The sequence below is a fragment of the Cricetulus griseus genome, chromosome 4 (assembly GCF_003668045.3).
Source record: "Cricetulus griseus strain 17A/GY chromosome 4, alternate assembly CriGri-PICRH-1.0, whole genome shotgun sequence".
In the NCBI taxonomy this organism is placed as follows: domain Eukaryota; kingdom Metazoa; phylum Chordata; class Mammalia; order Rodentia; family Cricetidae; genus Cricetulus; species Cricetulus griseus.
In genome coordinates, this window is record NC_048597.1 from 84,060,610 (window position 1) to 84,077,784 (window position 17,175).

Below are 17,175 nucleotides of genomic sequence, written 5' to 3' on the forward strand. Positions count from 1 at the left end.
ACCCCCCTGTCACACACCATACCACACACACACATATACACATCACACACACACACACACACACACACCACATTCATACATATAATTAATGTTCACATGGATTTGTTTTGTTTTGTAATCCAACAACCAACCAGGGCTATCTCTGTGGCCATGAGGTTAGGAGCACTTAGTGCCCTTGCAAAGGACCTGAATTTGATTCCTCACATAGTGGCTCACAATGAATAAACGGTAACTCCAGTTCCAAGGGATCCAATGCCCTCTTCTGACCTTCCTGGATACTGCACATACATGGTAGAGATACGTGTGCATATGCAGGTAAAAGCACCAATACTCATTACATGAAAATAAACAAATCTTTAAAACCAAGCTGTGAGAACCCCTGAAGGTGGACCGAGTACGTTTCCCATGACAAGATAGTGATGAACTTAGAGAGGTCAATGGTGGAGTCTTATAGGGTGAAGGTGAAATGCCCATCACAAGCTAATGAATTTGTTCCTCAGTTTCCAGCTAGAGGAATTGCCTGGGAACCTTTGGACCTGTGACCTAGCTAGCAGATGTAGGCTTCTGGGTGTAGTCTTGAAAGTAATAGCTGCTTCTGGTCTTGGCCTGGGTACTCAGAATCCAGTGCACAAAGACATGAGCAAGCCATGAGTTCTCACACAAAGGACTCAGCCACTTCAGCCTCCATGCTTTCCCTACCATGAGAATGTATCTCCTTCCTTAGGTTGCTTCAGGTAGGCATTCTGTCACAGTCGCAGGAAAAGCAGCTATTACACATGATCATGTAATGCTGTTGGAGTTTGTTCAATGACATCTCCAGTTCACCTTAACACTTTAGTATGAGACAGAGGCATGGGGGGTCACCAAGGCTGGCCTCTGACATATTTCATCATATATATGTACATGTACATGCATGCATACAAACACACACACACACACACACACACACACACACACACACACACACACACACATTCCCAGTGTGTTAGTTGTCTACCTGCTGTAACATAGGGAAGGCTTTATTTTGGTTAATGGTTTCAGAGGGTTTTATTCCAGTTACTTGATCCCATGTCCTTTGGAAGAACATATTGGTGGTGGGAGAATATGGCAGAGGAGGTCCTTCCATGGGAAGCAGAGAGTGTGATAAGAAGGGACCAAGAATAACATACAAGAATCCACCCCTGTGACCTTCCTATGGCTAAGCCCCACCTCCCAAAGCTTTAGAACCACTCAGAAGAGTACCACCAGCTGGAGACCTAGGCGTTAGCATACAATCCTGTGCGGGAGATTCCACACACTACTACCCACAGCTCGTCAGTTAAGATATGCAGAAGACGGGATATGAAACATTCAGTTAGAGCTTTAATAATTAAGCTGAATTTTGTCACCAAGTTACAAATGCCATTAAAGGAATGAAATATGCATCAGCCGGTTAATCATGCACCCAGACATTATGCATCATGATTGCCTGGGAAGAGTCCTTAAAGAGCCAAGAGAGTAGCATAATCATCCTACTTGGAATAAATACTCCAAATCAATGAAACACGTTTCTTGGAGTTTCTTGCTGTAGTACACTTGCATCACTAACAGTTTTCCACCTTTTTATACAACTTCCTCTTTGTGCGGGAAGCTCATTTTGCTTCAGTTAGGTTTGACCCTCTTTGCTGTTAATTCCTCTTTTGTTGAAATTTTTAAATATTAAAATATAAATATATCATTTCTTTTCATTTCTCTAACTCTTCCCATGTTTCCCCCCACATCCTCTAAAATTCATGGCCTCCTTTTCCTTAACTATTATTGTTATACACACACACACACACACACATATATCAATACAATCTGCTGAGTCACTTGGTAGTCAAGTTAGGGGCTCATCCCCTGGAAAGGCTAGTTCTCCTTCTCTCAGAAGTCATGAGTTGTCCATAGTTCTTTGTCTACGGGTAGGACCCTGTGAGATTTGCCCCTTCCATGTTAGCTTGTCTATTGGCGATGTCATTACTTGGATCTTATTGAGGCAGCCATATTGTTGAGCTATTGTGTCTCTGGCTTCCCTTTCATTTCTAGGAGACATAATCTCAGGTAAGACTTCCTGGTTCTTGGTCTCTTACAATCTTTCTGCCCCCTCCTGCATAATCAGTCTTCTTTGTAAATCTTACTCTTGGTATTGGCCTTCCGAGTGAGAATGGAGAAGAACATTGAGTATGGATGGGTGGCCCTAAAGTTTCAACATCACATCAGTTGACAAAGCATCACTCTGTACTCCCTAGGGTGATAGTGAATAGCCCATGAATCTTCTCTTACTCTTCTCAGGGTTGAGCAGTCTACAAGAGTCTATCTTTGGTGTAACCTTTCCTCATCTGAGCCTGAATGCCTTGCTCTGTGCTGCTATAAGCAAATACCACAAACCAGAGATCTTAAGGAACCAGAAATGCTGTATCCCAGGAAGGCCGATGTTCAGGGGCCAGCACAGAGTGGGGATGCACTACATCCTCACACTGCAGACCATGGAAGGGTAACAAGCCAAGGCAGCATGGGGCCTGCCTTGTAATGTTCCTAATCCCATTCATGGCCTCGTGCTCAGTCATCCCAAAGGCCTCTTTCCATAGGCAGCACCTCATATAGGAAGAGTACATCTACACAATGCAGTCATGGTAGACCAGAGCGACTCATACTCCTGCTTACTGGTAGAGGTGGATGAGGAGGGTGACAGGATCCAGGATGAAGTTATCACCCTCGTTGCCACGAGGGATGAGGGGATGTGCAGTGGTTTTGAGGATCAGTCTTCTTTTGTGTTCTGTAGCACCAGGGGAGAGAAGAACCCATGGCAAACTGCTTGGGACCCATTGTAGCTTCTGTGCAGTGTACAGGACATGGACCCAGGTTAACGCCTATGTGAAGAACACCAGAATAAGATACTTTTTATTGAGATACAATTCAAACACCATAAATTTTACCCTTCAAAATATACACAATGGATTTAGTATATTCACAAGGATACAAAACAAATGCTCAGCCGGATGGAGCATTTAATCCCAGCACTCAGGGCGGAGGCAGGCAGATCTCTGAGTTTGAGGCCAGCCTGGTCTACACAGCGAGTTCTCAGACAGGTCCAAAGCTACAAAAAGAAACCCTATCATGGAAACAAAACAAAACAAAACAAAACAAAAACTTGCAAAGCAAAAACTCTGATTCATTTCCCCCAAAGAAACTCAATGCCTACCAGTAACCACTTTCCATTTCCTGTCCCCTGCCTCCTAACATGACCTATTCTGAACATTTCAAATCAATGGAACCATATGACACCTAGCCCTTTATGTCTGGGTTCTTTCACTTAGCGTGGTATTTTCAAAGCTCTTTCATTCTTTCCTGTGTCAGCCGGCTGATATTACATTGACCAGATAGACCACTTTTTCTTCCATTCATTGTTTGATGAGGATTTGGATCTTTTTTTCACTAAATCATGAACTATGTATATCTCTATCAACATTTATTCACATATTTTAGGGTAGATGTGTGATTTCATGTCTTTTGGGCATGTACCTTGAGGTCATATGGTAACAGTGCAGGTAACGTTTTGAGAGGATGCCAAAATATTTCTAAAAGCTTTGCTTTGCAATTCAATGGCAACATCTGTCTATACTTTTTATTATAACTATTCTAGTGTGTGTGCATGCATTTGTGTGTGATTGTGTGCGTGCATGTGTATGTGAATGTGCGTGTGTGCGTGCGTGCGTGCGTGCGTGCGTGCGTGTGTGTGTGTGTGTGTGTGTGTGTGTGTGTGTGTGTGTGTGTATGTGTCAGGGCCAGAAGTTGTTGTTGAGTATTTTACTATATCCCTCTCCACTTTATTTTTAGAGGTATATCTTCATTTCTGACTCCGATACTCATGGGTTCATCTGGGGACCAGCCAGCCTTCCTGATCCATATGTCTCTGTGCCCTAACTCCCCTTGCTGGGATTACAGACACACGCTACACTGGATCTGAACTCAGGTCTTCATCATTGTCCTGCCAGCCTTTTACTGACTGAGCCATTACCCCATTATAACAGATGAACAGTGGTGCCTTGTTGTGGTTGGCCCTGCCTTTCCCCAGTAGCTATTGCGTCCTCTTCTGCGTGATGATTGGCCATTTGCGTGTCTTCTTTGGGGATGTGCCTGTTTCAAACATGTGCTCATTTTTAAATTAGATTGACTGTCTTTCTATGGGTCAGTTTGTAAGTGTATGTTGTGTATGCTAGACCTTCAGCTGACCTCTCCTCTAATTCTATAGGTTGTCTTTTTATTTTATTAGTATTGGTGTATTTAAAACACAGGAGTTTTTAAATGTGATTCCTATTATGCCTAATTCATCTATGTTTTTCTTCTTTCTCGTGGGTATGATGGGTATGTCTGTGTATGCATGCTTGCCTGTGTGTAGGTGCACATACATATCAAGGCCTGAGGTTGATTACTTGGATTCTGAGTCACCTAACACAAGGATTGTGAATGCTCAAGAGACATTGAGCTGGTAGATGGGGTATAACAAATTGTTCGTGGGAGGAATATATGGAACATGCCTGAGACAGAGGAGCATCATTTATGGCCTTCAGCCCATTTGCTAGAATTCAACCACAGGGGCCAGCAGAGAGGATGGAGAATGTAGTTTGGTTTACATCCAGGACTAAAGGGAAAGGCCTGGCCACCAAGTATCCACTCTGTGCCATCTTAAGTTTTGCTGCTGAGCTGTTCTATTTTGTGGATTTCTTATCTTGAAGCCATAGGTGTTCACTCCAGTGTAAGATACAAGAAGATCCCCCACCTGTGATATTCTTACTTTAAAGTTTGTCTTGGTGGGCCTGGAGAGACAGCTCAGCAGTTAGAGCACTGGCTGCTATTGCAGAGGACTTGGTTCAGTTCCCAGCACCCACATGGTGGCTTACAAATACCTTCAACCCCAGTTCCAGGGGATCCAATGCCCTCTGCTGGCCTCCAAGAGCACAGCATGCAAAACACCCATCCACAAAAAAGGAAAAATAAATATGATCTTTAAAAAAAATTTTTTTTCTTGCCTAGGCTTGGTCCATTATTTGTTCACAGAGATTCTCGACTCTGTGAAGCTCTATGAAGAAATGGGTCAAGTTTTAATGAGAAACCAATTATTGTTGAAAATATGTAGCCAACAAAAGATTGCTCTCTGCCATATACAAAGAACTAGGATAAGCTCGATATAAAGGTGGGTTGACATTATGGATGGGCATCTTAGGAAGAAGAGAAAAGCTTGAATATCAATAGCTGTCTGAAGAAAAGCATCTCAACTCTTCATCCTGATGGAGACTTAAAATCAATTAGTGGCATAGTCAACAGATGGCAAAATTGAAGAGCGATGACATCATCGGCATTCGCTTGGCTGTCTGGGAGGTGAACCCCTAAGAGCGATGTGGAAATCATGTGTGGGTGCCTTGGGCAGCTGAGCGCGCCGCCTTCCGTCCAGTCCATTTCACTAGTAATGAGATCGACACTGTCTTCCTCAGGATTGGCGATTCATTTTGTTATCACTCCCACCATTTTCTGTGTGAAATGGTTCAGCATGTTTTATTAAAGCAATTGTATCCCATCTTCTCTTTAGCCTTTCATCCTGACAGGATTATTGGATTTCCCTCCCCATTCTCTCATTTTTTCTTTCTATGTACTGCAGGCCATCTGGTGCTAAGCTTTGAAGACTTCCCAAGTTCCTTAGATAAATGGATTTATCTAAATGACTAGCTGTAGAAATTAAAGTTAATAACTAACACATAGGAGCATACAGTGTTCCAGAGAGTAATGTGTTGTCTCTCACTAACTCATGCAAGAACTTTAATTTTTAATTTTCTCATTGTATGTGTGAGGGTTTGCCTACATCGATGTACACATACCATGTGGGTACCTAGCACCCAAGAATGCCAGAAGAGGGCATCTGTTCTCCTGGAACTAGAGTTACAGGCAGTTGAGAGTGACCTTATGGTTGCTGGAAACTGAACCCTGGTCAGAGCAAGAGCTCTTGACTGCTGAGCCATCTCTCCAGACCCCTGCATTAATTTAAAAAATCCCCTGGCGTTAGCTTTCAGTTCTCACGGTAGTCTATAAAGTCAGTTTTCTCATCCCCCTTGGGAATGAAGAAACTTGGGCAAGGATGTAGCAGGTGTGAGCAATGATGTCTTTGCCTTGGACATCTCCCATGTCTGCACCTGGCTGGTGATCTTGCCGTCCTGTGGTGAGGTGAAAAGGTGGTTAAAACTGCTTGCCAAGTTCAGGCCAGAGTGGGTGGGAGTTTGCCAGGTGTGAGGTGACTAAAAAGCCTTGTCGCTGCTCGCTGCCTGAATTCTCCAGCACATTTGTGGTTGTTTTTTCACTCTTCCCGAGCAAGAGCTTGGCGATGTCTGCGTGTTGTCAAGTACTCAAGGATTCACAGACTTCAATGACCGTCTCCAAATTCAGAATACTTTTCTCTTCCTGAATGTACAGCTTTCATGACTGGCCCACGGAATCCAGTTTTCAAAGAGTGGGCCTGTTTGTTGCCAGCTGTATGGTACCAATGGTGGATGGAATTATGTTTTCATACTTTGCTTCTTTTTGAGGTGCTAGAGGCCTGGTCTCGGAGAGAGGGGTTTAGCTTCCTGATGTGCAGAGCAAGTCCTTCCCAGCCTGGAAGACAGCCAAGTCACTAAATTGACATGTTCACTGAATAAATTGCATGTAACAACATGATGCCAGATTCGAGAGGATTTGATAACAGGGCTTTTGAACTCTGCAAATGCTACCCAAAAAAATGTTTCTGTTCTTAAGAAATGTTTGATAAATTGTTAAATAAAAGACTGTGTGAGGACGTGTGCCCTCAATTCAGTTTCCACCGCATGTTTTATTGAATAGAAGATAATCGTGGCAGCAGGCTGTATGTCAGCTGATTCCCTGTGAGGTATCACTGGTGGCTGAGCCCCTCTTGCCTTGGACACACCCCCACAAATGCTTAGAACATCTCTGAATTTAGGTGCTGACTGATTGATTGGTTGCTGTTTAATTCTGGAGCCATTTTCAGTCTTTTACTCCTGCAAATTCACGCTGCAGCTCCCCGACACCCCAAGCTGGACATTGTGCTCTATCTGCTTCTTTATCTGATGCCAGCTCCACAGACCCTGTTCTGTGGTGTTTTGGTGCTTCTTCTGGGCTTGTGGAGGTCCCGCACATTCTCTTAGCTGTGTTCAGAACTATTTAAAGTCATGTACAGTGACCAAAGAGAACTGTGCGATACCAGCTGCTTCTAGCAATAGCGAGTTCTTTTTTTGTCATTCTTAAAGCAGTTTTTCCCCCAGAACAACACACGTCTCACCAATTTTAAGGAGACCCTCATGTCTCCCTGGGGAGAAAAGCAACAATCTCATACTCTACATAGTTGAATGAAATCTCCAAATATCGTGAATCTTGAGGCCATTTTAACAATGCCATCATTCTCATGCAGGCTAATATAAATGAAATATTGTGACCCTCCTATCAAAATGGTGAAAACAAATTTAGTCTCTCCCTCCAGTGCCTTGTACTTCTTCCAGCTGTCATCACTTGCTTTTCACAGTCCACAGTTCTGATCCTACAAAGGGGTGGGTGTGTTCCACCGAGTGCTGATCAGCCTCTAGCAGTTAGCAGATGAGGCCCCAGACCAGAGAAACATTTGGGAGACTTCTCTTGTAATGAAACATCATTGTTGTCTTTAGGAGTCATGTACAGAAACGTCCCAAAAGTTTCAGAAGTTGCAGGAGGAAAGTTCAGGCCACTCTTTCTCTTGAACTCTGACACCAGCTGAAATTTCAGTACCCTCAGAACATCAGAGCAACTGATTGTGCCAAACTGTCTCTCCAACAGAGAGGCTGCTCCTATATGGAGCAGCAAACTGCAGCTACCCATCCATTTCTTCTGCCTTCAAAATAAGTGAAGCTGAGGCTGGACAGATGACCCAGTGGTTAAGAACCCTGGCTGCCCTTCTAGAGGACAGAGGTTCAGTTCCCAGCACCCACTGGGTGGCTCACAAATCCATTTGTAATTCCAATCTCAGAGGGATCTGATGCCCTTTCCGTGTATACTGCATACATGTGGTATGCATATGTACAAGCAGCAAAACACCCATAAAATAAAATGTAAACACTTTCAATAAAAATAAATAAGAAAAGGAGCAAGGCAAGAAGCTCTTAGCCTTTAGACCAAATGCCCCTCCACATCTCAAAGATGTCGCTGTCTCTTCTCCCCCTTCCACCTCCACCTCCACCCCAGGCCTCCTCTTCCCCGGGTCTTGGAAACATTTCCTCTGCCAGGGAGACATTTCTGTAACACCCATCACTGGCTATCTCTGTTGGTTCTACATCCATGGATGAATCAACTGCAGAGAAAAACTGCTCAGCTAAAAACTGTATCTGTGTCAAATCCTCCAAGTGGCCCTTGTCATTCCTCTCCAGACCTTGGCTGAAACAACTCTCCGAATAGCATTTATGTTGTATTACTAATATGTAGGTATCACCAAAATTCTGGGCATGATTTAAAGGGTATGGGAGCTTCTATGGGATGTGTGCAAATACCATGCTATTTTACACAAGGAACTTGACCGTCTCTCATCCTGTGTTGATGTCCACAAGGGGTCTGGGAACCACAAGTGACTGTGTTTTTATTCTCAACTCTCCTCCATCACTCACAGTCTGTTTCAGAAGAGCACTGCTCCCCCACACCCCATGAGCTCTCCAGTGAATGCTTGTAATAGCATACTGTTATACATGTAAGCAAAGCATGTGTGTGTGCACATGGGGGTACAGTTTGTGTAGTTCCCCTCATTGCAGGGTGTCTGAATGGCAGACTGTGTAGATCCTGACTAAAGAGATAGCTTTTCCACATCCATTTCCAGGCGATTGCTTTTTAAGGTCACCCACTGAAAGGCTCGTCTAACGCAGATGGAGGCCTTAGGATTGGCTGGCGAGCCTGGATGGCAAGTGGGTCCATCCATTTTTCATGAAGTTATAATTAACACGATATCTGTCTCCCACAGGTTCAGCCTTTGGGAATGAAGAGCAGCCACCTCTGAAGCCAGCTCCACCTTCTAAGGACACACCTAAGGGAACTGGCCGGGCGGCCCCTACACCTTCCTCCAATGCAGCAACACCACGCAGGAGTTTACTTCCGGCACCAAAATCCACTTCCATGCCTGCTGGTAAGACCTTCTGCCTCCCAGGGGCATCACAGTGGAATGCCCTTTGTGCATAAATATGAAGTCTTTGAAAGCCCCTATGTACATCAGCCATTTAGAAGAGACGATGGAGGGGTGTTAAGGTCGTTCCAAGTTAATGATAATATGTCTGTTTTCAAAGCCCTTCAACAGAGTCATGTGTTTAAGCTCTCACAAAAACCTCTCGCTCCTCCCACTGTCTGGTAACTCTGAGTGACACCATTTTGGTTTCACAAAGCAAGAGTCAAGCTATTTTTAAGAAGACTGGCACTTGGCTAGGGGGAAGGAAGCCTTTGCTCTCGAACCCCTTTGAAGGGCTTTGGAGCAAGCTCAGCCTGGGCCTCAGAACTCAGTGGGGAACTGTTGCATTCTGTTGGCTGAAACCCACAAAACTGGGCAGGTCCCAGCAGATTGGCAGCTTAAAGTCCCAGCTGTGGCTCCAGAGCTACAGTTGTGTCTGTGAAAGAAAGGGTGACCCACTCCAGTTATAACATACAGTAAACCTAGAGGGGACTGAAATATCACATCCATTTGACACAAAACTCCAGAAGTGTGGCACATGCTATCTACCAATGACAGCCTTCCTCAGGCATTCCTGGCAAGAACATAAAATATTCCACTGCTCTCAAGAGGACTTAGCAGTCTACAGATCATAAATGCATGTATTGTTTGATGTCCCAGTGCTGGTTCTAGAAATCTTCCCCAAAAGCAGATTAACAAAAATCCAGTACACTTGAGGGAATTCATTGCATTGATGTTTAGCATTGAAGAAGACTGAAAACACCTCACCTGCCTGTTCATAAGAACTGCATGAATGCGCGTCCAGGATGCACTGCAGTATGGCTGTCCTAAGATGCAGGATTCTCTCTCAATAGGGATATGTTATATTATTTATGTGCTTATACTAAGAGAAGAAATAGAAAAATAAGCTATGAGTTTTTAAAAGATTATCCGTGGGGGATAAAGAGAGATTTAGGAGGAAGAATCGAAATTGAAGGCAATGACAGTATTTGGACACTTGTTTTTTTTGTGCTTGACCTAAAAATCATCTGAATATTGAGCATAGTTGTATATGGATGCCAAGTCTGGAAAGAGCCAATCTGAACAGTCCTGCAGAAGCTGGACGTGGTATGCATAGCTTTCATCCCAGTGCTCAAGAGGCAGAGGCAGAGGCAGAGGCAGATGGATCTCTGTGAATTTGAAGCAAGCTGGGGAGAATTAACTAATGGATCAATGAAGACATGAATGAGTAAATAAACTGTGAAGCCTATGTGGTAGAACCGTGGAAATGAACGATTCCAGGTGACTTACCTAGGCCCAATGATTTGGCATGCTTCCCTGCTTGGATATTCCCTAGGTTCAGAAAGATTCCAGCAGGGATGCCTTAACTTGTTGTGGGTGGTCTATCCTGTTGGTGGTAGTGCTGCATCGCTGCAATCGTCCTGATTGTCCAAGTTTGTGTGCCGCAGGACAAGACAATGTAAGGGCATCGTGGTTAACACAGGAACTTACACAGTGGATCTTTAAGAAGAGGTATCTGCTCAGTTCACTGGAAACTTTTAAGTAACAAAAGCAACAGTAGTGATCCCAGATTGTATCAGAATCTGTTTACCATTTAAAATAGGCAGGAGTGAGCTAGCAAGGTAGCTCAGTTGATCAGTTGCTTGCCATACATGCATGAGAACCTGAGTTTGATCCCTGAAAACCATGTAAAACAGCTGGACATGTTGGTGCCTGCTTGTAATCACAGCACTGAGGAGGAGATGGGCAGATCTTGGGGGCTCTGATGGCCAGCCAGCCTGATGTGTGAGCTCCAGGCCAAGGTGAGACTATCCCAAAAGAGAAGGTGGGTGACATTCAGAAAGATACCTGGAGTTGACCTCTAGTCTCCATATGCATGTACACACACACACACACACACACACACACACACACACACACACACACACACACACACAGAGAGAGAGAGAGAGAGAGAGAGAGAGAGAGAGACAGACAGAGACAGAGACACACAGAGAGAGAGACAGAGACACAGAGACACAGACACACAGACACACACACACACACACAGAGAGATCTTAATAAATAAATTGTTCCAGGCTTAAGACAGGGAATTTTAGACCCCAGGACAATGGAATAGGATAGGTTCTTGGTTAAACATGACAGGCTGATTGCTTTAGTGAGGCAAAGTTAAGTAAAAGTGGGACATTTTAAGTGTTGAAAATAAAGGGAAAGCAGGTTTACAAAACCTTCATTTTTTTTCTGAGTATTTCTGCTACTTAGGATATCTTAAGTGCCATTTCTTTCTCTCTTTACATAAATCTCTCCCTTCTCTGAGCCAGCATGTCTTCCCTCAGGTCTTCACATAGTGTGGCCTCTTCAGGGACTTTCCATTAATAGCTATTCACACCCAAGCTATTATCTAAGGAGTCCTGTGTCTGCCATCTCTCTGACTTTTTTCACTAGCTGATCTGGAACTTGCTATGTGGACCAACCTGGACTTGAACTGACAGATTCAGCCTCTCAAGTGCTAGAGCTAAAGGTAGCTACTCTGTGTCCAGACACACCTCTTTTTTTTTTTTTTTTTTGCCACCAACAGGGAACCCAGAATACCCCAGGCTACTAGCAAATACCCATTGAAAGTGGGAGAGTCCTCACTCCCTGCTCATTCTGTCTGCTAATGACTCTGGGGCAAGGAGACAATGAGAACTTGAAATTACCTGAGACTTTCAGTGAGTGCCCAGCAAGGCATACCAGCTCCCTAGAGGAAGTGAGAGGCATCCCTTATCCTTTCTGCTAGTCCTGGTCAATGGGAGCCTATGTTCCAACTTTCCAGTGTTGTAAGCGCCGAGCACCATGAGGAAGTATGCTTCTTCTGAATCAATAAAAACAAAAACCAAAAAAACAGAGGCCCCCGTGGCAGGCACAACAGGCAGGAGCCTCCAGCTTTCCCTCTACAGTTCCTTCTCTATTTCACTTTTGCTCTGTGAATCCTATGTCCTCCTCCAGCAAATGGCAGCCCCAGCCATAAAACACTTAGCAAACTCCCTGCATATTAGCAATATCTACTCAGAAATATCCCCCAATGGAGCTGGTAAGCTCTGCATTTGATTTTCAAGAGACATATTTTTTCAAAGATTTTTGTTTGTGGGGTGTTTTGCCAGCGTGTATGTCTGTGTACCTTATGCATGTGGACATGCAAGGTGCACAAAAGCCAAAAGCCGGTGGAACCTGACTTACAGATGGTTGTGAGCTGCTGTGTAAATGCTGGGAACTGAACCCAGATCCTCTGTACGATTAACCAGTGCTCTTAACTGCTGAGCCATCGCTCCAGCCCTGAGACATAACATTTTTTAGACTCAAGTACAGTAGTGCATGCCTGCACTCAAGAGGCCAGTCAGAAGGATCTTAGGTTGTAGTCCAGTCTGAACTACATAGGGAGACCCTGTCTTAAAGTACAAGCCAAACGAAAATAGAAAACATCATTTAGACATTCTCCCACCATTGACTCAAGAGAGGGGCCAGGTACTTTAAACATTACCCAAACACTACTACTATGAACTAAGCTGAAGACCTCCCAACCACTCACCATGTGGACCCCTGACTGTGACCTTTGGGAATCTTCCCATTGCCTGCTGCCCACAGGATTTCTTATGGCACTCACTGCATGGCTATGTGTTTCTAAGTGAATTAAAATCAAGCTTTCTGCTCCTGTTTGTTGTCACATTAATTGAGCCACAGAGGGCAGGGTGACAAAGTGGTCACATCCCAGACAATTACATGGTTTGGATTCTGAGGTTGGGCATGAGTTCATAGATAGCAGGCATCCTTATTGTTTTAACCCTTCTCCAGGGAACTCCTCCTCCTCTTCTCCTCCTTCCCTCCTCCTCTTCCTCCTCTTCTCTGCCTCCTCTTTCTCCTCCTCTTTCTTTTCCTTCTCCTCCTCTTCCTTTTCTCTCTCCCTCCTCTTCCTCCCCTTCTCCTCCTTCTTGTCTTTCTTTATTCTTTGCTTTACACAATACAAGTCATCAAACTCTTTTCCCACTGAGCATTTCTGAACTTGACAGTGCCAAACTAATGGTGGCTGAGCCTTCATGCCCCAGTCCCACCTGCTTAATGGCACTCATCTACTGTTGAAGATTCGACCTGTACCAGCAACAGAACAGACCTCCGGAGTGCTCAGGCATACCCTCTAACCTGTATTTCTAATGGCAAGTTTTTATGACTAATATTTTTTCTCTGGTTCATTCCTCAACAAGAGTCTAATCGCTTGCTGTCCCCATGATTTAGATGCAGGGATAATTAGAACAGCCTTTCCCTTAGGAACTCACAGCAAGGAAAATGGATTTATAACTTAATAATTAGGGTGAAAGCAAGAGGCTCATCATCTTATATCTAGAGTCTAGTTAATTCTAGCCAGCCAAAAAGTCATAGTGAGGTGGAGGTAAGGCAAAGTGGCCTGCCCTTTATTGATGGTTTCTTTAATCATTTTTGTATGTTCCTTGTTCAGTTGCTAAGTATTTATAATTTGCCTGCTTTTTAAGTCCTGAAATGATCCGGGGTTACAGGGCAAGGACAGTGTGACTCAGGCAGGCAATGACAGTATGACACAGGCATTAGACTAAACATCAAAGGAGCAAAAACAGAAAAATAAAAACACCAGACTCGATGCTTCCTAACTCCAAAGGAAACCAAAAAGCATCACCCATCTTTCTCCCAATCGCAAGTGCTGAAGATCAGAAGACTGAGAATTGACAACACAGCAAGGACGCAAGGCTTTACAAATGGACCCGTACTCTGAAGCTTCTTCTCATGATGTGCTTGCTGCCATGCCTAGCAACCTGGGCTTCATCCCCAGAAGCATGTGGTGGAAGGAGAGAACCCAAGCCTGTAAATCATCCTCTGACCCTGTCACATATGTTCCATTGCTCAGGCTGTAAGTGGAGGGTCCCCAAGTATTTCAGGACCTTGGCCACAGTCTTTTGATATGTCTTTATCCTTATGAAAAGCTTTTGTGTTGTTCACATATCAAATACAAAATCCCTCTCTGGTGCATTGAACCATATAATTTTATGGAAATAGCTGGGCTTTACCCATTGACTTGGTAACAGGGTCGCACTAGTCTGATAAATATAGAAGTGTTTTCAGTTGAAACTATTGATCTGAATATAGATTACTTCATGGCCAACATGCCTCTGATTCTGTCAAGCGTGTATGATGGAGCATATAAACTCTTTCCATGCTAAGCTGTGGAAAGATTCCTGTGGTTATATAGAAAATGCCTTATCACTTAAGTTTATTTCTACCTAATAAAACTATTCCCTAAGACTCAACAAGGCTGCCAATCTACAGACTATAAACCCCACATGCCATAATAATGACTTTTGCCTCTTTAGAGGCATGTTGAATTAAACTTCACACATAGAGGGATTTCTGGGCATACTGTAATTTACAAAATTCAAGTCGCTGATCAAAGTCATCTGCATGTATTCACCGGGAAGGTTGATGCTTGTGTACCAGGAATATGTTGCCCCCGGCTCTCCCTGCTTCATCAGTACTGCTCACACATTTCCCTCCCACCCTTCCTGAGGATCACATATTAAAGAAAGAAATTGGGAAAGTGCTGGAAAGAAAGACTGAACCTTAGGGGGAAAAAAAAGAGAGGGCAAGTAATGGGCTGCTGCCTGCTGCTGGAATGTTCATTGAAGATAACGGGGGAGGGGGGCTGTTCTTAACAGCTTCCCCTGATTCCCATGACTTCTTGTGCTTAACTCCAAGAGCAAGGTCTCCTGGGATGGTGAAGAAATTATCTCAGTGCTGATGATGTGGTCATTCCTGTTGGCTCAGGGTGTTCACCAACCTCCCAGGAGGTGGACGGGGAGGAAACGAGACCACAGTTTGTCATAGAAGCAGTATATCAGCAGTTCAGTGTAGGTGCTCTTGTTATTGCTTGGTGTTGAGTGGCCTCCCCGAGGCCAAGTTTGAGTTGCTATCACAGACTCAATTGATTTGTCATTGTGAAGCCAATGGCAGGGCAGGCAGTTGTGTAGGGAATAGAGCAGGTTGGAGGAGACCAGAAGAATTCAAAATGTTTGGAGAAAAAAATGAAGGCAATAAATATGAGAGCCCTTTGTGTGGTGTGAGGTCAATGAGCCCGGAAGATGGGATTCCGATGATGTCTGCTGTGTCTGTTAAGGGGAGTGGCCCACGTCATCAAGAGAGCCCTGTGAGGGGCGAGGGCTGTTCCAGAATGACCTGTGTGCTGTGCTCTCCAGACAGCCAGAAGAAACGTCAACAGACCCTGTAGGCCAGAAGTGTGACATTCTCTAAGACATCCCAGAGGCAGGGACTGTTGAGATGTTTGTGGGCATCCACTCCATCCACAGACAGGCACCGACCAAGAGCCTTCTCTAAGTTAAGCACCGAACTGGTTACCTGGGGAGATCTTGATGGATGAGATAAGACAACCCTTGTCCCCAAGTGGCACAGGGTGTCACATAATTACACACTTAATTGTTTCATTACAGTTATGCTAAGTGCCGTGAAGGGGAAATGAATGCACAGGAAGGCATGTGGTATGGAGGGCTGAGGCTGAGCACGAATAAGACACCAGCCAGAAGCCTGAAGTTTGAGAGAAGTTGCCAGGAATGGCCAATATGGGGGAATAAACCCATCTCCCCTTAAAAATCTCAGCCTGAGGTTGCTAGCAATTAGATGCCTTACTAAGTTGAATATGTATATATGTATACACACACACACACACACACACACACACACACACACACACACACACACACACTCCTCTTCTTCCTACATCCTGATAAAGGAATGTGGAAGCTGTAAAATGGCTGAAAGACCAACAACCCTCTCCTGCCAGTTTGCTGGGCTAGAGGTTCGTCTGGCCCCAAGGTGACAGGTGACATGAGAAGTGGGAAGGGACAGTCCCTTTCCTCTGCTGTCTCTCCTTTGCCTTCCTTGAAGCCTCTGCAAGAACAGTTTTTGAGAATTTGAGAAGACTTATAGGGCACTCCCACAGTGCCTGGGTGTATGCAACACTGACCCACCTTGACCTGAAGCCACCTTCAGGCTGGTGTAAAACCAGCTTTGTATTTTGTAATTCTTCAAAAGCAGGGTATCATCATCCTGATTCTTCCTTGAGAGCTTGTAAGGGGATTGTATCTAAAGCTTACGCTCCTTGTTGCTTGCCTGCTCCTCCTGCCTGTCAGCCCTAAGAAGTATGGGAGTGAGTCCTGCAGTAATTCATGCAAATGGTCTTGGCTGATCAATAATGAGTTGTCCCCCAGCCTAAGGAATACAAGTGCTGAGCACCACAGTCCAAGCCCCTGCAGGAAGCCTTTACCTTTTTCCATCACATCCTGTCCTGCTGCCCCCTTGTGTAGAACCCTTTAGCAGTCCCAGCTGCCTGTGAATCCAAGCCCCATAGTCAGAACCCCTGCCACTCACTTCCTCCCCTACCCCCCACCTCCTCCCCTGCCTTCTACCCCCTCCCCTGTCATGCTGCCTTCTTGCACCTGCAGCTGCATTGCTGAGCCAAGCTACATCATATCTCTTTATGGTTTCTTTCCCACTGTTGACTCCATCTCTTATCCCTTTCTTTTAGACTTTGATCCCCAGCCCCTCGCTGCCCACCTGATACTCATTCCACATACCCACTTATTGACCGTGTGGCATAGGCACTTGGCCATCTTGATGACGTCCAGCAACATAAACATGATCTCATGCCAGTCTTCACCTAAAGGCTCTTGCCTATCTTCCTAAACACCAAGTACGATGACAGAACTCTGCTTTTCCTGTGCCTTTAGATGAGGGATCTGGCTTTCCCAGCACCAGAGTAGCTGGGCAGCTGACAAAGACTTAGCGTGAGGTCTGTCCTTGCTAAAGCTGTTCCTCTTTCTAATATAGCACATTTATTAATCTATTAAAAGGCTGGTTGTACAGGA

The 17,175-nt window shown here is 44.6% G+C and overlaps 1 protein-coding gene across 1 annotated transcript in view; it reads left to right on the forward strand.

Annotated features, from left to right (window-relative positions):
• Positions 1–17,175, forward strand: part of Mtus2 (microtubule associated scaffold protein 2) — a 371,456-nt gene that overhangs the window by 258,655 nt on the left and 95,626 nt on the right. Inside the window, exon 7 of the mRNA XM_027413702.2 lies at positions 9,038–9,199. Within this exon, the coding sequence (XP_027269503.1) occupies positions 9,038–9,199 (162 nt within the window). The remainder of the gene's footprint in view (positions 1–9,037; positions 9,200–17,175) is intronic.